This window comes from Arachis hypogaea, chromosome 20 (assembly GCF_003086295.3).
Source record: "Arachis hypogaea cultivar Tifrunner chromosome 20, arahy.Tifrunner.gnm2.J5K5, whole genome shotgun sequence".
NCBI lineage: Eukaryota > Viridiplantae > Streptophyta > Magnoliopsida > Fabales > Fabaceae > Arachis > Arachis hypogaea.
Window position 1 is genome coordinate 3,445,634 of NC_092055.1, and position 24,998 is coordinate 3,470,631.

General features: G+C 33.5%; 3 protein-coding genes and 1 long non-coding RNA gene across 10 annotated transcripts; 2 read left to right on the top strand and 2 right to left on the bottom strand.

Annotated features, from left to right (window-relative positions):
* The first annotated feature begins 1,255 nt into the window (after positions 1–1,255).
* LOC112783482 (O-fucosyltransferase 8) lies at positions 1,256–4,349 on the top strand. Its single transcript, XM_025826448.3, has 10 exons — positions 1,256–1,763; positions 1,923–2,009; positions 2,108–2,207; positions 2,286–2,356; positions 2,470–2,558; positions 2,656–2,776; positions 2,860–3,003; positions 3,087–3,412; positions 3,593–3,833; positions 3,952–4,349. The coding sequence occupies exons 1-10, from the start codon at positions 1,461–1,463 to the stop codon at positions 4,258–4,260; spliced, it is 1,791 nt and encodes a 596-aa protein (XP_025682233.1). The 5' UTR covers positions 1,256–1,460; the 3' UTR covers positions 4,261–4,349.
* A 1,121-nt stretch (positions 4,350–5,470) lies between these two features.
* Positions 5,471–9,732, bottom strand: LOC112783484 (nucleobase-ascorbate transporter 2). Of its 2 annotated transcripts, none has more exons than XM_025826450.3 (13): positions 9,237–9,732; positions 9,034–9,131; positions 8,365–8,541; positions 8,062–8,162; positions 7,886–7,961; positions 7,710–7,769; positions 7,423–7,607; positions 7,232–7,328; positions 6,872–7,017; positions 6,700–6,791; positions 6,524–6,601; positions 6,254–6,414; positions 5,471–5,947 (listed from the first exon to the last, which is right to left on the bottom strand). In XM_025826450.3, the coding sequence occupies exons 1-13, from the start codon at positions 9,325–9,327 to the stop codon at positions 5,735–5,737; spliced, it is 1,575 nt and encodes a 524-aa protein (XP_025682235.1). In that variant the 5' UTR covers positions 9,328–9,732; the 3' UTR covers positions 5,471–5,734. The 2 variants fall into 2 exon arrangements, with proteins under 2 accessions (XP_025682235.1, XP_025682237.1); XM_025826452.3 differs by having other exon boundaries at positions 9,034–9,160; positions 9,237–9,372.
* Positions 9,733–13,247: 3,515 nt separating this feature from the next.
* LOC112783488 (uncharacterized) lies at positions 13,248–17,070 on the bottom strand. Of its 6 annotated transcripts, none has more exons than XR_011879282.1 (8): positions 16,327–17,042; positions 16,178–16,238; positions 15,661–15,896; positions 15,080–15,281; positions 14,074–14,208; positions 13,866–13,960; positions 13,656–13,792; positions 13,248–13,574 (listed from the first exon to the last, which is right to left on the bottom strand). XR_011879282.1 is itself a non-coding variant. In XM_025826456.3 (8 exons), exons 1-8 carry the CDS (start codon positions 16,759–16,761, stop codon positions 13,427–13,429), a joined length of 1,308 nt encoding a protein of 435 aa, XP_025682241.1. In that variant the 5' UTR covers positions 16,762–17,070; the 3' UTR covers positions 13,248–13,426. The 6 variants fall into 6 exon arrangements, 3 of the variants coding, with proteins under 3 accessions (XP_025682241.1, XP_025682240.1, XP_025682242.1); XR_011879284.1 differs by having other exon boundaries at positions 13,248–13,451; positions 16,327–16,969; XR_011879283.1 differs by having other exon boundaries at positions 13,248–13,455; positions 16,327–16,969.
* Positions 17,071–18,557: 1,487 nt separating this feature from the next.
* LOC140183322 (uncharacterized) lies at positions 18,558–20,044 on the top strand. Its single transcript, XR_011879285.1, has 3 exons — positions 18,558–18,695; positions 19,644–19,713; positions 19,907–20,044. It is a non-coding gene; the product is annotated as an uncharacterized lncRNA (long non-coding RNA).
* Positions 20,045–24,998: the final 4,954 nt, after the last annotated feature.

Here is a 24,998-nt window from a genome sequence, read left to right on the forward strand (position 1 = left end):
TAATTATATATTTATAAAATATATAATTTAAAAAATAATATATTTTAAATTTTAATTATAAAAATATATATTAAAATGACTAATTATATTTATACAATATGTAATTAAAATTTAGCCTATTTTATCCAAAATCCAAAGTCTAAACTATGCTTTTATTTTGTCCATAAATCTATGACAATGAGAATTCCATTAATGTGCTTTAATTAAAAGCGAGTGGTCACCTAGTCTATTTAGTATTTTCAAGTTTTACAGACTGTTTGATTGGTTTACACGGAATCTAATCTACAAGGAAAGAATAGGGTTAAGCAATTACGACGTAATAAACAAACAAATATTATTTAAAAAAAATTTAATGTGTATATTCACTTTAATACAAATAATTTAAGTTGATGCAAGTTTGACCTCAACAGAAAAGGTAACAATTTTGCAAATCTAAGATCCAAGTCTAACAACTCTCTATTCCATGTGTTTATCATTTAACTACAAAAATATAAACGACAAAGAAAAACTAATCACATGTATATTACAAATTAGTAGTGAAATTACGAGAAAGATATTTTTAATAAAATCTGTAATGAACAAATTTACTTAATGATCAAATATGCTTACTTTTCAAAATTTATGATAAATTAAACAATATATATTCATATATAAATATATAGTTGTTAAGTAGTTACATAGTATATGTACTCTTTATATATTTTTATTATAAAGTATTATGTACTCTTTATATATTTTTATTATAAAATTAATTACAAATGAACCTATATTATTGCTAATAAAAAATGATCTAGACGTAACAATAATTATTGATTTGTTTGTATGCACTTAACGTAGTTTTATATGTATATATATACACCAAGTTATTAGCCATACTAGTACAACGGCTTTATAGGAAACATGAGGTTCTGTGGCAACCAAATCACACAACTAACGTAAACAAACAAAGCCATGTTGGAACGAACGAAATTAAAAGTCCAGAATAGAAAAACGGAGAAGGAAAAAATTATATTGTCGCTAAGAGTGCTGTGATTGTTTGGATTTCTGCAGAGATGGAATTGGAAGGCTTGCAGGAAGGTGTACCTACACCCCAACGCTGGTTGAGTTTGGTAGGAAGTAGCTGTTCTTATTGTTGGGATTCTTGTGCCGTAAGGTAATGCATATATGGTTGAGTCTTCATCACTCGCTTGGATTTCACTCTTTCTACTTTTTTCTTACTTAACTATATATCTACATCACCTACTTCTACTTCTTCGCTTCACTTTGAATTCATACAAGGAAGAACTAACCTTTATTTGTTCCTTTTCTATTGGATTATTCATAGTTTGGTTTTAGAAACTATAAGAATAACAAACCACAGAAACGAACTTTTAGTTGCATGCATGTTTTATTAGAGTACACTTGCTAATATCAATGTCTTAGCTATTTTGAGCTGAATTGTTTGAGGGTATAGTGTTATAATGAAAGATCACAGGATAACAAGCAGTTGTGATATTCTTCCTTCATGGAAGAGGGTGAAAAAAACTTTGTTGCTTCATCATTATGGGCTGAGAAGTGATTCTTCAAAGTATAATTATTATTCTTGTAGGGGAATCTATGTTGGGAAAAAGCACTTGTGGCTACAAAAGCACATCAAGACCATTGTTGTTGTTCTTGCATTATTGGGTTGCCTCTTCCTCATTGATTCCTTTTTCATCTCTTTCTTTGAGTTTGAAAATCCTCAACCCACTACATCATCAAATAATTCAAGTGCGTTTCTTCAGGTATAAGCAAATCATCCATGCATGCTTCTCAACACCCTTCTTGAATTTTCAAATAGAGCAGAGTAATTTAAGGTTAACTAGTGCAACTAAAATAAATAATGTGATATTTTGCATTGATACTTGTTTGTAATTGCTACGCATTTAATTTGATGGAATAAGGTTAAAGATTCCAACATCGACATGAAGCAATCGCCAATTCAAATGTATGATCGACTTCTAAACATGGCTGGCAGTGCTCTTGCTGAGGTTTGTATAAAAATTTCTGATTGGTATTTCTTGTTAGATAATTGTCAAAATTAATAATTCATTAGTGTATTATGATGCTGACTTTAATTTATTAATAGAAAGAGTTCAAGCAAGAGCCATCCAATTTATGGGCTGAACCATATCAGCAGGCATCTTTATGGAAACCATGTGCAGATAAAAATGTTAAACATAATCCAGGTAATTAGGATGAATATTTAATATAGTTTAATCTCTTAACATCAAATAAGACTTAACATAGTTTACAATCTGTGGCAGGGAACATTGTGAAAAGTAATGGCTACATATCAGTAAGTGCAAATGGTGGCCTTAATCAACAACGAGTTGCTGTAAGTATTGGCACCTAGATAATGTTGTGTCATTTTAGATAATAATAAAATAAGCCTATGGTTAAAATGTTATAACAATGATGTAAGTAACGAGACTACTATAGTGATTACAGATTTGCAATGTTGTTGCTGTGGCATCACTCCTTAATGCAACTCTGGTCATGCCAAAGTTTCTCTATAGCAATGTATGGAAGGATCCAAGGTAAAATTTGTTTATCAGAATAATAGCTGAAAAGTTTGTTTTATATTTTCATCAAACCAAATTTGTTTAATTGAAAAAATGGGGTAAATAAATGCAGCCAGTTTGGTGACATATACCAGGAGGACTATTTCATGAATATTCTGAAGGATGATATTAGAATAGTGAAGGAACTTCCACCTAATATGAAATCACAAGATTTAAATGCTATTGGTAGCCAGGTCTATTATCTTATCTAATAATCTCATTGCACTTAGAGAAGACTAATTGCAACTTTTATGATTCTAAATATTTTGCATTTCAGATTACAGATGCAGATCTTCCAAAAGAGGCTACTTCTGCTGACTATATCAAAATTGTCCTTCCTATTCTGTTGAAAAATGGATTTGTTCACTTCCTAGGATATGGAAACAGACTTGGTTTTGATCCACTGCCTTTTGATATTCAGGTCATAAAGCAACCTTATTTATCGTTAAGATGCTAAAAAGTATTATAAATGTATGACTTTATATATGTTTGAAACAACTGCAGAGGTTAAGATGCAAATGCAATTTCCATGCTTTGAAATTTGCACAAAAAATTCAGCAAGCTGGGTCACTATTAATCAAAAGGATCAGAAAATATAGTACTCCACCAAGTATGCTAGACACTCAGTTGCTAGGGAAGTTCATTGAGAAGGAGAGCCATGAATATGCTAGAGGCTCAACCAAATACCTTGCTTTGCACTTGAGATTTGAAATAGATATGGTAGCCTATTCACTTTGTGAATTTGGAGGTGGCGAAAATGAGAGAAAAGAACTTCAAGCTTACAGAGAAAGCCATTTTCCTCTGCTCCTTCAGCGCTTGAAGAATTCGACGTATGCATGATCCTATCATATGCTTTTGTTTGCATATTATGTTGGTTCTGAAGGAATTAAGTTATTTGTACATATTTATTTGGTCTCGTATACGTGGCAAAATGAATACACAAAATATTTCTGTTTGATAAAAATCCTTGTTTAGCATTCTTATGACATGTATTACTATGATGTTTGTAGCTTTATTTCTGCGGCGGATTTGAGAAAATTGGGAAGATGTCCGTTGACCCCAGAAGAAGCAGGTCTTGTTCTAGCAGGTCTTGGTTTCAAACGTAGTACATACATTTATTTGGCTAGTTCACAAATTTATGGAGGAACATCAAGAATGGATCCATTCACTAGACTTTATCCCAATGTGATCACAAAAGAGAATCTGCTCACACCTACTGAACTAGCACCTTTTAGAAATTTTTCTTCTCAGGTAAATTCATATATTAGCACAAACACAATCTATGAGCTGAATTGTTTATTTGGAAGTGGTTGACAATTAAATTTTGAATTATAATGCCTAAGAATATAATTTTGATTATGTAATGCAGTTGGCTGCATTGGATTTCATTGCATGTGCAAGTGCTGATGTTTTTGCTATGACCGACTCTGGTAGCCAACTTTCATCACTAGTGTCTGGACTAAGAACCTACTATGGCAACGGTCACGCTCCTACATTGCGGCCGAACAAGAAGAGGTTATCGTCAATTTTATCTGAGAATGAGACCATAGGATGGAATAATTTCAAAGATAGAATAAAGAAGATGATCCAGGAAGCTCAGAAGCTTGGAACAAAGGGTTATGGCAAAAGCATTTATAGACATCCTAGGTGCCAAGAGTGTATGTGTAAACTCCACTAGTAAATTTGTGTTCCCCTTCACATATTCTTTCACCTGAATCAATCTTAACTAGATTAATAATAGTTTAGTACCATTGTCATGTGTTAAAAGTCATATGAGTGATTAAAAAATATTAAAATTTATTAATTCTATTAGAGTACTAAAGAGTATTAAGAGTATTAAAAAATATATTAAAATTTATTTAAATATCTAAACTAAAATTATAAGATTACATAAAATAGTTATTTAAATTCATGTTTTTTTTTTTTTCTGTAATTTTATATCTAAAAGTGATTTTAAATAATATAATCTAAATAATATTTAATTTATTATAATTTATTTTAAATAAAAAATACTAAATATAAACTACGTTAATACCAACTCACTTTTGATCAAAATCAATTTTGCAAAATCAATTTTATATAAACATTCGATTACCAACGATAGTCCAAACACATTAAATAATTGGCAAAAGAGACTAAAAATATTGATAATCACTGGAGAAATTATAATCACCAGTAACCAGATGAGGCAATTTAGATGAATGAGAATCCATTATTATATGATTATCAATATGGCATCCCTATCCACTGTGATTTATCACATAAATACAAAAAAGGACATGATATACAGAAGAAGACAGACACAGATAGGGTAAAGCTAAAGCTGCTTCTCAACAGAGACAGAACATATTAGCAGTTCTTGATTGGCACTGAAACCATACATTACCACTGCTATCTTTTCTTTCTTTCTTAGCTCCAACTTCCAAAGATTCAAGTTACAAGTCAAACACACCTCAAGCTGCACACACAGAATCCAAGGTTCTTTATAAACAAAGGAATAACTGCAAAATAGTAGATAATTAGATGTATTTCATCAAAGCTAATTCACATTCATTTATACTTGAAACTATAACAAAATGAATACCTTTTTTTTTTCCAACCCATATTAATAGTACCTTCTTACAAGAACTTTACTTGGTTCAAGGAAGTCTTTTTACCAGTCAAAGACTGAAAATTTAAAGCTTTTACAGTTTCTTTTTGTTAAAAGTTTTTGACAGTAAATTCCAATAGATCACAGTCAAGCAAGAAGCTGATTTGCTTAAATTATAAATTAAAAAAAATGTTAAAAATGAAATACTTTTAAGACTGATATAGGATGGCTTATTGGATTTTATTTTTTTATTTTTTTAGCTTTTTAGCTTTAATGAGTGTAGAGTGCTAATACAGAATTTCTCTCAGAATTTTATCCAAGTTAATCTTTTAATGTTTGCTAATTTAAAACTTAATTCGAACTAGTAGTTTATCATTTCAATCTTCTTGACTTGCTTTAACAACTCTTTCCAAAATAGGTGAGAAAGAGGTCTAAGATAAACTGACAATAATTTTCTTCACAAAAATTTTCAGTAATACACAATTGTCACACCAAAACATATACAACCATCTGGGAATGATGCTTTTCCTTTTACATCTTCCTTTAAGATAGAACTTTCTTCTTAAGATGGAGGGAAAAACCGGTTGAGGTTGAAAGGGAGGGTGTAGAATTCTTCGTTCCTGGTATCTCCTTTGAATGATCTAAACTTGGCCCACCATGGCATTCCTCTATCCTTTCCACTATCCTTGTAATCAAGTGTGTTGTCCAAGAACGCAGCAATAATCAATGCAACACTTGGTGAAGAGAAGAATATAGTATTAAGGAAATCATTAAACTGAAAAAATACAAAAACAAAGGAATGGGAATTAGTAACATTTCTCATAAAGAATGACATGCTTTTAGGTTGTGTCAAGCACAAGCCATCATAAATAGAAGCAGAAGATGCATAGCTAGAACAGAAATCTTCATGACAATATTTAGTTCATGTCAATATATCACCATGATAGCACTTAGTTAATGTTTTGAGAAGACAACTTTCAAATTTTCAAGTCTCTGGACAATTTTTAATATAATTTATACACTTTCAAATAATTGAATCCTAATGGCTAATATAATAATATGGATGGAAAAACAGACTCACCCATCTAGCCTTTGTATGAGTAGGTCCATGAAGGGCCTTGGCAGTGTATTCTCTGAAATACTCAGGAATGGAAAGTCCTAAGAAAAGGGCAACACCAGTAATAAAGAGGTTCCTCAATGAGTTCATGTTAGTGAACTGCAGAAATGATAGTCCCACAGAAGCTGAAACATGCAAAGAGCAATTGTCATCAAAAGATAGACGAATGAAGCATAGATAGACTCCAATGAAATCGAAGGTGAAATGAATTAAACGGTTATAGCTTATACTCACCTACAAGACCAAATAGAATGCAGTGTGCAGCTGCAAAAATAGGTAAGGGTATTGATGCAAAGAAAGCTCCAAATTTTCCTGAAGAGGTATATTGTGCTTTGTAAGTAAAAATCATGAAATAAACTGTCAAAGTAAATTTAGTTAAGACTAATGTTGCCCCACAGTTTACTACTCACCTAACATTGAGAAGAATATCATAAAGCCAGCTGAAATTTGAATGACCCTTCGACTTCCAACGCGAGTGCTTCCAAGGAGTCCCACATTCTCTCTGTCATGATCCTAGGAGAATCAAATTTGTGTCCTATAATAGTGAAACTGGAAACTAGGAACATGAAGAATTGCACTTACACAGAAACTGATGAACCAGTTGCTGTTCCAAAAAGTCCATTTAGCAGTATTCCAATTCCCTGCCAGCCAATACCACGGCTTAGAACATGTGAAGGAGGTGGTGTTGCACTTGCCAGTCTTGATGCACCTTTGTATGCCCCAGTTGACTGTGAAAGGTTTTTCCTAATTTAGTTAGTCAACTATGAAGCTCAAGTATTGATACAGAATATGAACATGATATTAGAAATTCCAAGACACCATAAAGCTTTAGTAGAACATAAATCACAAACTTTAACTACAAATGAGGAACACGAATTGACGTATTAATATAAATTGTTAGAATTGAATTTCGGTATGAACTGTCATCTTTAAATACAGTACCTCAATTAAGGAGACTAAAACTGCAGCCGTCATTGCAAAAGCATGACCAACATTGAATGTAGGAGCACCCCACTCAAGAGGGTATGGGATCTTTATCCTGCAAGAAACAATGTTCAAGAGTTAATGGCAATTGCTCATCAAGCTTCTCATTGCAACTATTCAAATGTGGGAGAGATGTTTTATGCACTAACCATGGAGCAGAAGAAATAAGATTGGCTCTGTCTGTTCTGCAATTATGTTGGGTTAGTTCCGGGCGGTGTTTGTATGCTCCACTTGCTGTTAAGAGATGTGCATATGCCCAAATGATGGTGGTTGATATAAGTAGTGCAAACCTCTCTAGTATTGGTATTTGTCTTGTATGGAAGCTTTTCAAGTACTGCATAATGAAAATATTGTAACACAATTATTATACTTTACCAAATTCGAATGTATAGAAAATACTCTACATTGACATAATGAAGTTGAATTTGAGTAGTACCTGAGAGAAGACTACAAACAGAACTAACATGGGAATTCCAATCTCAACACAATGTCCAACCTGAAAGAAGATTCAAAACAACAAACAATGTTAGACAGAAAGAGACAGTCATAAATTTCTTGTATAGTCAGATAACAAGTACTGTTGACATATGAGTTATTGTTATATATATATACCACAGGGAAACCTCGGTCAAATAATCCAAAACCAACTAATGCAATCACTGGAGCCATTCCAAGTGGACTGAAAAACCTGAAAGAAAAGGGGAAGGATAATACAGTAATGATATCAAAGCTTCATTCTTCAAATGCAAGAATATCTATGCATTTCAAATGGAAGAATTTTTATCTACCTAGAACAAATGGCCCATAATTGGCTAAAACCCAAAATAATTTGTATACTTGATGCTACTATCATTGCACCTTGGACTGCTCTCATTGTGTTAAGAAATCTCTGGAAATCAATGAAAGAGCATTAATTTATGCAGACATGGAGCATAGACATGATATATTCAAGGCAAATTTCAAATTTGAATGATTAAACTCACATTTTAAAGGAACTAAGATATAATTTCAACATAATAAAGAGGACCATCAACTTATAAATGAACTTAAGGGAAAAACATTATGACCAAAGAGTAGAGAAATGTACAAACCAAATGAGGGTCCTGTATCTTCATAAGTGATGAATCATGGATTATAGATATAATGGGGACCATGTATGCATAAGATCCTCCTACCACTGTTGGTAACCGGGTTCCAAAGAGTGTCTGTAGCAATGTATTAATCCCTTCAACAAAAAGCAGTGTCTGAACCACCCTAACTTTATCATCCTGAACCGTTGTATGAAACATCAATTCCCCCATTTAGGCCAATGCAGAAGAAAAATAAGCCAAGGTAATTTCATTTTCAGTCTATACAAAATTTTCTCTTCTGTGGGGCCCAACCAGCTCATTCAGTCAATTTTGATTTAGCAAATGATGACAAAATCCAAATATATAATTTCAATACAATCAAAAGCTGGACAAAAAAGAAAGAAAAAACTTTACTTCCTAGGGATTTCCTAATATCAAATAATATCATCAGAAATTCAGAATAAGAAAAGCCTGTAAAGCATATTTTAAAATGTATTTATAACTATTCATTCGGTTCTTTTAACTAATATACACTTTTTTAACATTAAAAATGAGAATGAGTAGTTGTAAGTGCAACTGAAGCATGGAAAAAATGTGCCCAAGCACACAAGTTCTTCTCAGAAGAAATACAAAAAATGAAGTTTTGAAGATGCAGAAAGAAAAAGGAGTTGGAAGCATGGAATGGCTTACATCACTTCCTCCCATCAGAGGCACAAGAAATGAAGGAATCATGACAGCAGTTCCTAAGGCCAGAATATAATGCTGGAAACCAAGAGCTATTGACTCCACTGTTAACAGTTTAGAAGCAAATATATGACTGTCACGGAAAACCAAAATGGTCACAGAAACTGAAACTGAAAATGTAGTTGAGGAAAGGTGAAAGCTTTGCATACCCCAAGATGGGTTTGAGTCTATACAGTACTCCAAGCCTTGAAGCTGGTCCATTGGTGGGTGGTTTATCTCTTCTGGCTTAGAAGCTTCCATGATCTCTGACACAGCTTGTAACTCTTCTCTTCCTCAAAAACCTTGTTGCTAATGATGGATAAAAAAGAACAGCAGCTTGAGAGAGAGAGAGAGAGAGAACTAGATGAAAATGTGAGAGAACTGAGGGACTGGAAGAGAATGCAGTAGTCTAGTAGAGTCAATGTATGAAGTATGAACTATGAAGTTGAATAGCAGAAAGAAAAGAGACTAGAGAGAGAGAGAGAGAGAGAGAGAGAGAGAGAGAGAGAGAGAGAGAGAGAGAGAGAGAGAGAGAGAGAGAGAGAGAGAGAGAGAGAAGAGAGAGAATGCGCAGTTGAAGTCTTGAAGAGACACACAGAGAGTAGTTAGTGAGAACTGAGAACACAGCAACTGAATAACAAGAGAAATTGCACTGTCTTCAACACTTCAATACATCACTTTACTTTTGATTTTTATATTAGTAGTTAATAATTAATAAAAAAGACTAAATTAATGGCCTTTTATACGCACGCACGTACGTCTTGCTATCTTACACCGAATTGATTTATTCTTCTTTACCATTGATCTAGTGATAAAGACAACAGTGAAGAGTAGTGAGCTATTTTTTTGGTAAACAAAGAGTGTTTTATTTTAATATAGAAAAAAGAATTCTGGAGTCATGCTTTGTGTTATCTAATAATGTTTTGTTAGAGAATATCCAAAGCACTTTAATTTGTCTGCATTGACATGTACCTTTAAATAAATATTTATAGAGGAAATTTTGATTGATGAAGAGAGGTAGCAACTAGCAAGTGACATTTCTTTTCTCAAGAACTATGATGTGTTTCCATGGCTCAAATTTATGGATATGGAAGGCTTAGGTGTGATCTGCCAAAATATGGAGTTATGGAATACAAGACAATAACTCGAACTATGCGAGTTTTTTGGTCATGAAATTTTGCTTCACAAATCCCATGGTTCGATTTGCAGCTGATGGAATTTAAAATCTGAAACGTGGAATTTGGATCCTCCGTTTTTCTTAGATAATTTTTTTTTACGTTTCGAGCGACACAACTCGCAGGGTCCGAGTTCTGCTTCTTCTGATCCCACAATGAGATGAAGCACCCCTCCTCCCCATACGCGAGTCCAACACTTCTTTTGTTTCCATATTCAAATTAAAAAGCGTGTTTCCATCCCTCATCATGAAAAAAGGTAATAGACCTAGTAAGCCATCTTTATGGAGGGAAAGATGATGCATCCTATGTTATCTATCTCTAGAGGCTTCATTTCCTTAGTATATATATATGTATATCCCATTAACAACCAAGAAATCATTACTAAGTTGTAAAAGGAACAACCTTAGTTCTAGCTTTGTGACAATAATATTAATTAAAAGAAATGTAAGATTCTATTATTTTATATGAAGAGAAACACTTTTTTTCTTTTTCTTTCCTTTTTCATGCAACTTTCTGTGAAGGGGCCTGGCTAATTAGTGAAAAGAAGCAAGAAAATGATGATTCTGAGGAGTTTATATATGTGGATGCTGACCAAAAGTGTTTGATGGTTGAATTGAATGGAAGCCGAAGTTGCCAGATAATATCACAAATGAACAAGATTGGAATGTTGAATGGATGTTGATATAAGGATCTTGCATTGAACATGGCATATGGGGTCCCCTACCTAGTAAAATGCTCTGATGCATTAGATTAAATTTGGTGTATATTACATCAAAATAATATAATTTGTATGATTTCACTTCACTAATTTGTATGGTATCTCTAACATTAAAATGGTTTGTTCTTGGTACATTTTCGTATCACATGGCAAAAGCTGAATTTGACTTTCAGCTTTCCACAAAAGGTGTTTTTATGGTGTCTAAATTTTAGACATAAAATTCAAAAATAAAAGAATAAATCTCATTTTTTTCTATTTTTAATTTTAAGTAATTTAAGTACAAAAATTATAGGCACCAAAAAGTTTTCCCCAAACAAAAACAAAACAATAAAAGGTGCAATGCAACCGTGATTGATTCCGTGAACTGTTTCCGTATAAGAGCAACTCCAATGGGCATATATTGAGGCCCTGTTTCTGACAAAAAGGGAACTGGGACTGTTGGAGCAAAATGGAATGGGGACCTTGCACAAGGACCGATGGGACAAAGTCCCTCTGAACGGGGACTGAGAGCAACAAATAATAACTTGCCATTTGGCAAGTTATTATTTAAATAAATAATTATATAAAATTTTAATTCATTATATTAAATAATTATATTAAAATAAATAATTATATTAAATAATTAAATAATAATTAATTATATTAAGTAATTATATTTTTATTTAATTAATGATTTATATTAATTATTTAAATAATAGTTAAATTATAATTAATTTATTAATAATTATAATAATTAATTAGATTAAATAATTAATTTTTATTTAATTAATAAAAATTTAGTAATTTTACTTTATTTAATTATGTTTAATTATGTTTTTCTTTATATTAAGTAATTTTATAAATTAGTGTAACCCCGAATTCATCTATTGTGTATTATTATTATATATGAATTTATTTAATATTAATATCTTTTAATAGTGAATTATTTTTAAATTTAAATATTTAAATTACATTATTAAAAAAAATTAATTACATTAATTACAAGTATTTTAATTAATTAATTAAGTGGGACCACAACAGGGACTAAAGTTAGTTCCTCCTAATGGAGAAGAGAGAGATGTTTTGAGTTCCTATTTACTGTTTATGACGCAAAAGCTGATGTGGAGTTACTTTTTATGACAGGTGGGCCATAAACAGGAATTGGGATGAGTTCCCTATTGGAGATGGTCTAAGGTCCCACATACATAGTACATCGAAATGAGGCAATGTTAGGAACCAATGGACAATTTCATGCTTCCACCCAATAACGACAACAAAATGCTTGGTTGCACTAAGCATCATTTAATGTTTTAACCAACATCATTAGTGTTAATCATTATTTTGAAAAAAAAAGATATATTATTCACTAAACAACTTCACATTATATTTAAGGTGGTCAGGTCATATTTAATTATGGTAAAAACACGAGTGTAGGAAGGTGAGTTTCATGAATGAATGAATAGCTGGAGAGCAGAAAGCAAGTGGCACATTTTCAACTGGACTACACCCCAAGTCCAACCTCGTTTCCCGTAAAATGTATTTACTATTTATTTATTTATTTGCCCAATTACTGCAGCCAATGATTCACTCCAACTACCTCTGAGCTCGATGCCACCAACACTTTCTAGCTTCTTAATATCGGGCAGCGGTTTTTATTAACAGAACAATATTATGAATTTAACTAACATGTGAATATAACATTGTTTAAGGCAGGCTGAATATTATTACTAACAACCCCCACATATTCTATAAAAGAAACACCTGAGTTCGCACTTTTAATGGTATGGAATAATGTTAAGCATAACTTTACTAATAATTTGTAATGCCTCACACGGAAAACTAAATCCATGCTCCTAAATTAATATTTGGAACTTTGTTATTCTTAACAAACATCTAATATTCATGTTAACAAGAGGCATCATTCTTGGGTGTTGAGATAACATCAACACAGTAGTAACTAGAAAACATACATATCAAGTCAATCATAAGTCATAACAACCGAGTTCTTCATTTCTCATATTTTTTCTTCTTCAATACAATAGCCGATAAATTTACTTGTCCAGAATACACTTTTTACTTCAAACTAAATTTTACTCAAGTTACAAATACATTCAGCAGAGACCCACCATAACCCCCAAATGTGAGCCCAAACCTAGATTCATGTACATACAAAGTTCACAACGAATATGAAAAAACTATTGGAGTAAACTGATGACAAAGGTAGTCAACTAATATAATTAGGAAGCATTAAACCAATTAATTACTGCACTGCTACATAGATTAAAATTTAACAAGGCATCAAAGCAAGCTTCAGTAAAAAAATTCCTTTCATTCTAAAAAATATACAGTGCCAGTGATCATTGCCAAAGTTGATTAACAGACAAAAATGTTATGCTGAAATATGTTCAACCCACAACTTTTAGTTATACAGTCTTAGTAAAATGGATGGTTCACGATCTTATCTCCGACCTTTTTTCAGTAGATCTTTTTACCTCTGCCTCTCGCCGTTTTTGCTGCCTGCCCAACAAAAACACCCGTCACTGTATCAATCACATGTTGTCATCTCTTGTTAGTTTTGTGGATCTCTCTCGTTAGCTTTCATATGTCATCTATTCTAGTCCCCCCTCCTCTCTCCTCTATATGATTGAACAAATGCCAAACTGGAATCAAGATACATAAATACAACGCATAAAATTCAAGGTTGTTTATGTACTTACACAAATAGCATGTACCCACTGCCAGCATTAACAGCAGATAGAATTGCTGCATGAGCCCCAACAGTGGATACAGAATCCTGCCCCACAGAGGGCAGAGGATTTTTTCGATCACCATCCACCTGGAACAAAATCATTCACTAAAAATTTGTTAGCACAATGAGCCAATTAAGAATGTCCCTGAAGTTGCAGTAGGAAAGTTTAGATGAATACCTTATCCCATTTTGATTTTTTGTTCTGTCTACCATCCCGATTAATAGAGTCAGCTATAGGTGGCACCAAACCACTTGCAGCCACAGCAGAACCACCTGTGCAAAAACAATATCATAAAAGCACTATAAGATAACATCATAAATATATGAAAAATGACACCTAAGAAAAAGCTTCACTATTGCACAAAACATCTAGGAGGTTTCTGGACCTGCAACAGGCAAGCTGATTCTGGGAGCACCTGCTGCTACAATTCCCGGTTGTGTTCCCCCAGCGATAAATTCCATCTTCTGTGCTTTCTTCTTCTCATGTTCTTTCCTTTCACTTTCACGCCTCATATCAGCCTCTGTTTGTTCATTTAAGGCACCGAAAAACAAATAGAAGTTAAAAAATAGAAAAACCGGTATTTGCTGCAAAATCAAGAGAAATAAAATAGATGAGATTCGAAAAATATTAAAAACAGGTGCTCAGAGATGGAAGCCAAAATATAGACATGCCAAGAACTAAAGCCTAAACCTAGCAAATATTCAGTTTGCCAAGTCAAAACCAAGAAAAATTGACAACCAAAAAAACAATAGAGAAATCTAGAAGGCCTCATTTCTTGAAGTTAACATTACATACTTAATCTGATAAAATTATACTTCATCAAGAGTATAATAATTACAATAAAAGGTAGTGCTGCATTGCAGCCCAAAAGATAACCTCTAATGTATTTGTAGTGCAAGCAAAACACATTCTGACAGTTAAAAAAGGATTTTAACATCATTAAATACTTTAAACACACTGCCAGCTTGGAATAAACAACCTATTATGGCCTAACACGCAAGCCGTCATAACCAACAAATGTAGACAGACATCTACAGACCAAGGTAACCAATAGCAGCAAAATGAGCAGATGCGCCAAGGTTTTTAGTAGTGCAGATTTATAGTATTGATAACAAGTAGTTGAGTTTTAAGAACTAATGTGTATCAGAGATTATTTACAGGTTATCTACAATCTTGGGTGCAGTGCCGCTCTATGATCTGCTATACCATCATAGCATCTTTGCGGTTTGTTCACCCAGCTGCACCATGCCACTATCAAAGCTTAACTACTATGGTCCAGACAGTAAAATAGTATGCATGATAAATTTAACAAAATCATGGAAAAGAGTAAACTGTAGACTAACATGGCAAATAACAGTCAGGAAATAAGGAGAGAAGCAGCAGTTACTGACCAATTTCATCATAGAAGTCGCTTGAATCATATCCATGAGGGTCAAATACATCTTTACTGAAGCAAGACCCTATTTGGTCAATTTCTTGATACCTCACTGCATGCAATAAGAAGTCAGGATTTCGATAGTTCTTTCTGTTGCGAACTTCGGCATTAAAACTTTTTCCAGCCTTCTTATACTCCAAGAACTTGTTTATTTTTCTCTGCAATCGAAAAAGAATCCATAATTACAGAATTACAGCCAACTTTTAAGGGATAGTACTGAGAAGAGAAGGGGGCATCCACTAGAAAATATTAATGTCTAGATAGTATAATATAAAACTGAGGTAAAAGATCTACAAATAGAACCTCTAATTATTAACAGAAGGAATTTGATTGAGGCAATTAGAAACCATGGATTGTTAAATCATTACCAAAGAATGTTCTTGCTCAAAAAATTGAGGGAACTTACAATTAAATCCAACATCAAACCAGAGCACAGGACAAGCTAAGTGGTTTACTTAACTTATTGAATGCTACTTTACAATCTATTAAAATGGTATTCAACTGTTGATAATATTCAAATGCTGTAACAAAACTTACTTGCAGTTCCTCTGAGCATTTTGCTTTTGGTGGAGGAGGGAGAAATTTATCCAATGGGTCTTCAGATTTTTGCTCATCTTGACCTGCTTCTACAGGTTCTGCATCATCAGGTCCAATCATGGCATCATCATTCATTGTATCAGATTTCAACTGCTCAGATAATTGAGGAGTGTTTGATTGATTGCTAGGTGTCATAACGTGGACTGCTCCAGATGGTGTTCTATCTAGCAAATCACCTGCAATTACATGTTCCAGAGGGTAGTAAGTTAGAGGCAGGAGAAATGAACATGTAGCAAACTAGCAATTGTACTGTATTTGAATAAAAATTAAATCAAGCAATATCATCTTCTCAAGACTGAAATTCGAATACAGGATTGCTACTCTTCCCATCCCAAATTACACCGCATTCTAAGCATGAGTTAAATGCATAAAGATGCATTTCAATCACGATTTATCATAAGTATCATACAAGTTTCATCGGATTTCAATCATCATTGTAATATCATATTGCACTTACCATTGGTCACATTAAGCTGGTCCCCATACATGACTCGAACACTACCTCCTATCTCTCCTTCCTGCAATCATTGGCAACAAACACACCCATCATTCTCACTTCCAAAGAAAATCGAAGAGAAAACATAAGATTCTACAAAAGGAGTGTACCTCAGGCTCAGGAGACATTGCAACTTCGTCATGACCATAGTCCACTATAGTAAGCTTTCCTCTCCCGCTCCTCGTCGAATCCGACGGCAGCACGGCCACCCCTCGTTGATCTTGCGGCGGCGAAATTACCATGTTTGTGTTAACGCGCTGCGGCGTTGGAGTTCCAAACCTGCGCTTCTCCGCCGGCGTGTACACCTCGTCCGCAACTCCCTCGTTACTTGAATCAACCCCTGCCATTCTATCCGCGTCGGTGGCGGTCAAATTTACCTCCGCAGCAAATCCTCCGGCGGCGGCGTCCTCGTTCTGCTCGTGGCGCATACCTATCTCTTGGTTATCTTCTTCATCTTCTTCGGCGTCCTCCATATCGTCGTCTCCGTCGTCGTTGTACATGGACAATAAGGCTATACCTTCAGATTGCTTCTTCTTGGATGCCATTGGCAGAAGCTAGGGTTCCGGCGAGGAACAAATGAAGGGCTTGTTTCCTGTGAAAGGTTGAAATTGAGTGACAGGGAAGTGTTGTTGAGCTGCGAGTGAAGGGAATTTGAGACGAGAAAATTGGAATTAGGAGGGAACCAGAGAAGATGGAAAAAGGTTGAATCAGGAAGAACCAAAGAAAGACTATCACAGATGCAAATGATGAATCGAAATTCGAAAACACAGGTGTTTTTTTACCATGGATGGGCCGGACAGACCCGACCCGATCAAACAGGTGTTTCTTTTTTTTTTTTTTTTTTGGTTATTAAACTACTCACACACACGCACCCACACTGAGGTTTTATCGAACCTCATCCCAGTCTCAATGGCAATATGATTACCACTTGGTCTAGGCCTCGGCTGCAGGTGTTTCTTGTTCTTGGTTAAAGTTTGACAATGAACCTATTTTCATTCGGCCTGAACAATGAGCCCATTTTTGAACAATCTCAACTATCAAACCCTTTGGGCCTGAAAGCCTATTAACTGACAACAGCAACCAAAAAAATGTTAGAAGTAATCCAGTTATTATGATCCCCTGGTTAAATAATGACATATATGCCGAAGAGCCTTAGCTCAAGTGGCATTTCACCTTCTTCCCACCACTAAGGTCTAGAGTTCAAATTCTAGAGGTTGTATTTGAGGGAAAAATATGATAAATGTGTGAGGAATGTGTGGGTGTGTTGTGTACCTAGAATTGAGGGTTGTCCAATCCATTGGAGTACCTAGGATTGGGGGTTGTCCAATTTACTGACCCACAAAAAAAATAAATAATAATGACATAAATTTTAGGTGTACACTAAAATTAACCACTAGAATATGTATTAAAATATAAAATATACAAAAAAGGATAAAATATATTTTTTGTCTCAAAAATTTGATAAAAGTTTCAAAAATACCCTAAGTTTTATTTTGTTTCAATTTTATTTCAGAAATTTTTTATTTGCATTAAATATACTCTCGACGGCTAAATTTTCAAAAAATTTAATACCAATCTAATAATAATGCATAAAAATTATGCTTGATTTGTTTGTGTTGAGGGTTGTTCTTATAAAAAATTAGTCGATAGAGATATATTTGATACAAATCGAAAACTTCTGAAATAAAATAGAAACAAAATAAAATTTAAGAGTATTTTTAAAATTTTTGTCAAACTTCAAGAATAAAAATATATTTTAGGTTTAATTACTCTGTTGGTCCCTATAGTTTCGCGAAATTTTTAATTAGGTCCCTATACTTTTTTTCCTTTTAATTGAGTCCCTATACATTAATTTTTTTTCAATTAAATCCCTACCGTGACAAAAACGTCTAAAATAACAGAATATTCTCTTAAAAAAACGAATATTCTCTTTTTGAAGATAACAGGACACTCTTATATTTTAAAAATTCCAAAAAAACCCTTCTCACTTGACCCCCACACTCCCATCCATAGCCCAGTGACCCCCCACACTCCCATATCCTTAGCCCTAACCTCTCATCGAGCTCTCTCCGGATCTGCCGCACGGTGCCTCTCGCCGCGCCTCCTCCTCTCGACGTCCCTGTCATGCCTCGTCCCTTGTATTCTACTCATCCCTTGTATTTCGACGCGCCTCTGTCCCTCTCTCCCTCACCGTGTCTCGCCTCCGTGCCTCCGTGCTTCCATGCTTCCCTCGCCTCGCCGCGCCGTGCCTCCGTCCCTCCCTCACCGCGCTGCCCCTCCATCCCTTGCGCTTGGTTTCGCTGCCTCGCGCCTACTCCCGTGGCTTCCATTTCAGACAGAGCCCGGGACTAGTTTGGATGCAGGGACTTGGGAGGTTGGCCTTAGGTATTGCATTTCGGCTGCAGTGGCTTGTCCGGATCGACTTCTTGTTGCAGTTAAAGGGAATTCTGGATTCTGATTTAATACCATTGAAATTGAGGTATATACTGTTAAACTCATGCTTATGTGGATTGATCCTTTATTTTTAGTTATATTTTCATCATCATATAATAAAATGGTTCTTATTTTAGTATATACCGATTCATTATATACATGCGATTGCTTCTCTTATCATGCTGCAGCTGTAGAATTGCTTGGGCTAAATGTTTACAGCATTGTCCTCAGTAGACTTATGTCATGTTATTGTTTCCATATTGCAATGATCTCAACGAAGGAAAGCATATAAGCTTGGAAACCTTCAGTATATGTATTCAAACATTGCATTATTTGCATTTATATTCAGAATGCACAAACATATTTATCCATAGAAACTTGGTAAGAACTTTTTAAAATATGAATTTATCTGATATAAGCTATTCATATAAATTAGCATTGAAATATCCGAATTTTACTGTAATGATGGCAACTAATATTTTTGGTAGCTTGAGTTTCTGCTCTTGTGTGTTTCCAGTCATATCTAAGGGTATCACAACAACTTCATACAATGAACCAGGTGGTTGTTGGGGCTACAATTGGTTCCATTATATCTCTTATGTGGTATTGGTTATGGAATGCTTTTATTCAGGATGCATATCAATCCTCTTTGTTTGTTAGGATCATTGGTTTATCGAGTTCTATAGGAATTTGCATTTGTTTTCTTGTATTTGTGTTGGCTTCTTGTGTTTTTATTAAAAATCTTAGTGTGTTTTTTTATGTTAAAATTTATCATATTTTCTAGTAGATCTTCACATCATCACTCTGCCTCTCTTTTCATTTATGTTTTTTGCATTCCATCGAAGTATAGGAGAAATGGCCAGCATGTTCTTTTGCATTGTTTATCTAACATCAGTGAGTTGATTTCCTTGGGCCTTTGGTCATTTCTAGCTCTATGCTATAATTTTTGTTTGGTATTTAATACTTATTTGTTTATTTTGGAGGAAATGTTTAGATACAAAGTTGGTTTTAGACTAGACTTCAAGACTTGCTAGAAGTGCCTGAAGACCTTGAATGTAAAAAATGTGAGATTTCTTTCATGACTTAAACAAAATTTGGCACTCACAAGCATAGGGCTGACAAGTTAAGGAGATATTTAAGGGAGAAAGAACACATGACCAAGTGGAAATATTAGCCGGTAGCTGATGGAGCTCCTTTTTCACATAATAAAAAATTTGTTTTATTATGTTTTAATTGAGAGTGATATGTTGGTTGCAGGTGTTGTCTTTGTTGGAGACTTAGGAACATAAGTATGGAATCTAAGTCGAGCTTCTATCTTTATGAGAACCTAAAAGTTTGATTCAACTTTGTACAAAAGCATGCATGAAGCACCTTGCTATGGTGAAGACATTGTGGATCATAAATTTAATGTATTTAGGAATTTTCAATATGTTAAATTCTATATTTCGATGTAGACATTGTAAATGTTGTGGTATTTATTTGAAAAATTAATCTATCCTCAATTCCTTTTATATTTTGTGGAAATATAATTATTTATAAAAATTTAGTTTTAATAGTGGTTAATCTGAAATGAGTAAAAATCTATAATTATAAAATTAGGAACAATGACAGAGTTAATAATCGATTTAGATTTTTAGTTCAGAAATTAGTGGCTAAAGGGTTCAGCGACCGATTTTCAAGAGAAATCAATCACTAAATCGGTCGCTATTTCAGTAATTTCTTGTAGTGTGAATATGGATTATAGGAATATCTTTCTTTGAATATTTATAGTTTTACTAAATTTTCAATTAGGTCCCTATACTTTTTTTTCTTTTCAATTAGGTCCCTAAGGTAGCGTTTGGTGGAGAGACAGAAACGAAAAGACAGAGACTGAGAGACAGAGACCAATAGACAGGGATTGAAATAAATCTCAGTATTATGTTTGGTGCAAAATGGAAGATAGGAATTGAAATAAGAATGAAACTCTAATTTAATTTGCACAAAGGATAAAATTGGAATTAATTAATTGAAATGAAAGTATTTTAGGTATAAAATGTTATTAAAGTTTCAGTTTCCATCTCTAAAAATTTCAGTCCCTTGTGTCCCTATTTTTTAGAGGTACTGAAATACTGAAATTTTAGAGAGAGACAGAAATTTTAGTACCAGTCTCTGAACTAACAAACACAATACTGAGTCTCAGTCTCTCAGTCTCTGTCTCAGTACCTCAAAACAAACGCTACCTAAGGGTATACAAGTAATTTCACAAGTCACTAACATTTTTTTGACGTTTAACGTTGATAGGGACTAAATTGAAAAAAAAAATTTAACGTATAGGGACCCAATTAAAAGGAAAAAAAGTATAGGGACCTAATTGAAAATTTCGCGAAACTATAGGAACCAACAGAATAATTAAACCTATATTTTATCCAAAAATAAATTAAATTATATAATACACATGTACTTGTACCCAAATATACGTGAAATCTATCGCTCTATATATGGATAGAGCTAGCATGCATTAAATAACCACAAGATTTGCATTACCCAACTCCATCAGTTACATACATACATGTAAGAAACTAAGAATAGTAGTAGCACACATTTTTGTCTCTACTTTAAGGTTTAAAGGATTTGTGGAATACGGAACTAACTCAGTTCTTGTTGACAAGGACAGAAAACTAAATCTATCTGTGGACTCAATAACAGCTTTCATCGAAATTTCAATTAGGGTAAGCTCAAAACTCAAAAGTATTAACACCACACAATAAGAGAGTAAGATTGAGGAACTCAGCAAGTGAAGAGTAATAGCCCCAAAAGATGAATATCAAGCTCTTAAGAAAGTTAATACCTAAGTTGCGGTACTACCACCACATAATGCCAAAATTATAGGCAGTAAATGGGTCTTTACTATTAAAAAACATTCTATTGAGTTTAGAAAACTAATATCTAATTTGATGATCAAACATTATTAAATTATTAAATTGTTATTTACTTTTAATAGGTTGTTTAATGTGTTTGTTAGTGTGCAGATTCTATATTGGGTCAAAAGACAATATAAACCCAACTTGTTATTTAAAATTAATTAAGTCTTGTGCAAAAATTAATTTTAATATAAGTGGTTGGATGCTGAAATAAAAGAAAACTAAATTGGCCCAAATCACAAGCCCAAGTAAACTCTTATCTTGGTCCAACATTATTGATCCGAATTGAAAAAGAAAAGAATGGATTAAGGGATTGGTTCGATTACCTACTCTAATGGTTAATGGAATTCAAATCTCAATTCAATTGATTGCATGCATAAGTAACCGAAACTAAAAATTAAATTGGGTTTAGTATTGCATTAAAAGCTTTGTCTCTTCTCTCTCCTCTCTCTTATCTTTCGGTCATATCAATTAAACTGAGAAGAAGATAGAAGTCATGAAGAAAAAGAAGTTACAAAAAAAGCTTATGGAAGAAAGGTTATGAGGAAGGAAGATCTAAAGTAAGACATGGCAATATCTTTGTCATCGAAGGCAAGATTTTGAAAAAGAGTTTCAAGATCCTCCATAACAAAAAAAGAAAGGATCCGTATCTGTCAGAGAAGAAGATTTCAGTTGCAAAAGCTCATTTCTATTTTTGTTCATCAAAGAAAGAAGATAGCATCTGGAACTACGCATAGGAAGAAGTAAAAATGGAAGGAAAGAAGCGGCTCTGGGTCAGAATCCTTTCTTGGAGCTAAAGACAAGATCAAGGGTTCAGATGGAAGGAGCTTGATAAAAAGGGTTGAGAGAGGTACATGCATATTGGTTTTTGGTTTTCCCTCTCTCTTCTCTTTGTCTGAACCGCTGCTATTTTTGGTTGAAAAAGAAGTTGTTTGGTTGAACCGGTTTCAACCTTAGAAGTTTCCTCTTCTATATTAAGGGTGAACGGCCAAGGGTTGAGATCAATGAGAGAAAGTGTAAAGTATAGAGTTCTCATAGCTACCCAAACTCTTTGAGTTCTTCTCCTTCAAAAATATTCATTTTGTTTTCTTTTTCCTAGTATTGTCTATCTGAGTCTCATGGAAAAAAAGTCAAATATGGTGAGGTTTGTAAGAAAAAGCCAGAGAAAAAAGACAGTGATCAATATTAGAAAAAAATAGCCATAGATGTCTCAGAGTTTCTTTGTACATCTATATGTTGTGTTTCATGATCTTGTGGAGATTCCCTTGCAAGTTGGGTTAGCACTTTGTGATTGAAAACTAGGTTTTGAGTCCTAGTCAAATTCAGATTGGGTGTAAAATCTAGATTTGTCCTAGATATGAACGAGTAGTTCCTAGAGTTAAATTAGTGTTTGTAATATTGTGATAACATACTGAAATTCCATCATTGTTGTGATGGAGACTAGATGTAGGCCACATTGTACCTAGTGGCTGAATCAGGATATATCTGGTATTATTTCTTCTTTCCTGCTCCTTTCTCCGTTTTTGGTTATCAAGAGACAAAAATAAAAATATCTCTCAACTCGGTACGAGACAAAACAAAAGTGTCTTTCAACTTGACATGAGACAAAAAACAGAAAATATTTCCTGAAATTTCTTAAAAAATCAGAAATTAATATTCAACAAAAAGAGGCTAAGATTCAATTCCCTTCTCTTTGTTACTGATTACCATCACATCCGGATGGAACTATATTACTTAAGGCTTTCATTAAGAGAAAAGACTTTGACTTTGAACAAGTTTTTAGTCCTTTAATTAGGCTAACTACAATTCGATTAGTCTTGAGTAACTTTATCTAAAAACTAAGTCTTGAGGCAATTTGATTTCAATAATATTTTTTTAAATGAAGATTTAAATTAGATTTTATATACACAACAACCTGTTGAGTTTGAACAAATTCCTTCCAATTATGTTTGAGGAACTCAGCAAACAAAGATTTCTTCTAGGTATTCTGTTTATTGTTTAACTGTAAAATAATTTTAAACAATTGTAATGAGTAGGTGTTATATAAGAAATGTTTTATATTGTTAAGTGTTGTTGGACTTTTTTGTTATTGAGCAGATTAAGTTTTTGTTAGAAGTGCACTACAGTTCATATTTCCATTAGAAAGCAACACTGTCCCAGTTAAACTTTCAGCAAAATAGTAAAGTGACAATAATAACCGTGACTCATATTTGTAGCAGTATGCAATAACACTTGTGTAAAAGCTAAAGGTAAAAGAAACTGAAAAAGCATCCACATAACGTGTGTTGCAAGAAATTTAATTAGAACCAATAGTAGAAATTTTTCTTGTTATTTATAACATTGTCATGGCGACTATAGTATTTAGCTATTTCACTAGTTATAATAAGATGATCATGGAGAAAGAATATCTCTGAGATAATACTTAATTTAGTCCCTGAAGTTATAATCGAACCTCAATTTAGTTCTTGAAATTTTAATTGTCTCAATTTAGTATCCAAATTTTTCAATTAACTCTGTGACGGACATTATTGTAGGGACTAACGTGATTAAAATTTGAAAAGTTCAGGAATTAAATTGAGACAATTGAAATTTTAAAAACTAAATTGAAATTCGAGTGTAACTTCAGGAACCAAACTGAATATTTTCTCAATATCTCTCGGTAGAAAAAATGTTATCCAACTTTTTATTTATGAAGTATGAAATAGACAAGGAACGTGGAAGCTAAGGTTTTACATTTCTCTGCGTCAGCCTAATTTAATTTATTAGCATTAATGGGATGGGACTATTGTAATTGTAATGTCAGGCTCAAGAATTTTCGTCCATCATGTGGATAAGAAAAACGCGGAAATATAGCAGCTGGCAAACCAACTTTGAATTGAAGCAGCTGCAAGTAAAGTTGATATTGACGTGCACCTTATAAGCTTGCTCATGCAGATAAAACAAATCCGTTAGTTTCTTCATCACCATGCATATATACACACATTTGTATTAAAATAATGTTAAAGGTCTAATAAAGATTTAAAGTTTGAAACAAGAGTAGGATAATTACATCAAAAGTTAAAGATAATGAAATAAGGATTAAAACAAAAGAGTATTGCTAGGGAGCCAATGACCTAAGCGTACAATGTGTACCATCCGAATACTAAGGATAATAAACATCTCATGTCATAAAATTACTCATCACAAAAGCTTAAGTTGATTTTGGGGTTCATCAAGGATCGAACTCTTGATCTTTCGTATCTAAAACTCTAATACCATATCATGAAATCACTCATCTCAAAAGCGTAACCTGACAGGATAATGTAACACTAATGATCATATCTCTAATACTTCCTAAACCTCCATTGTACACATTGTACACTTAGATAATTGGCTCCCTATACTTTCTCAAAACAAAATACTTCCCTTTAATTTATGTCACATTGTAAAGATATATAAAAGAGAAAATT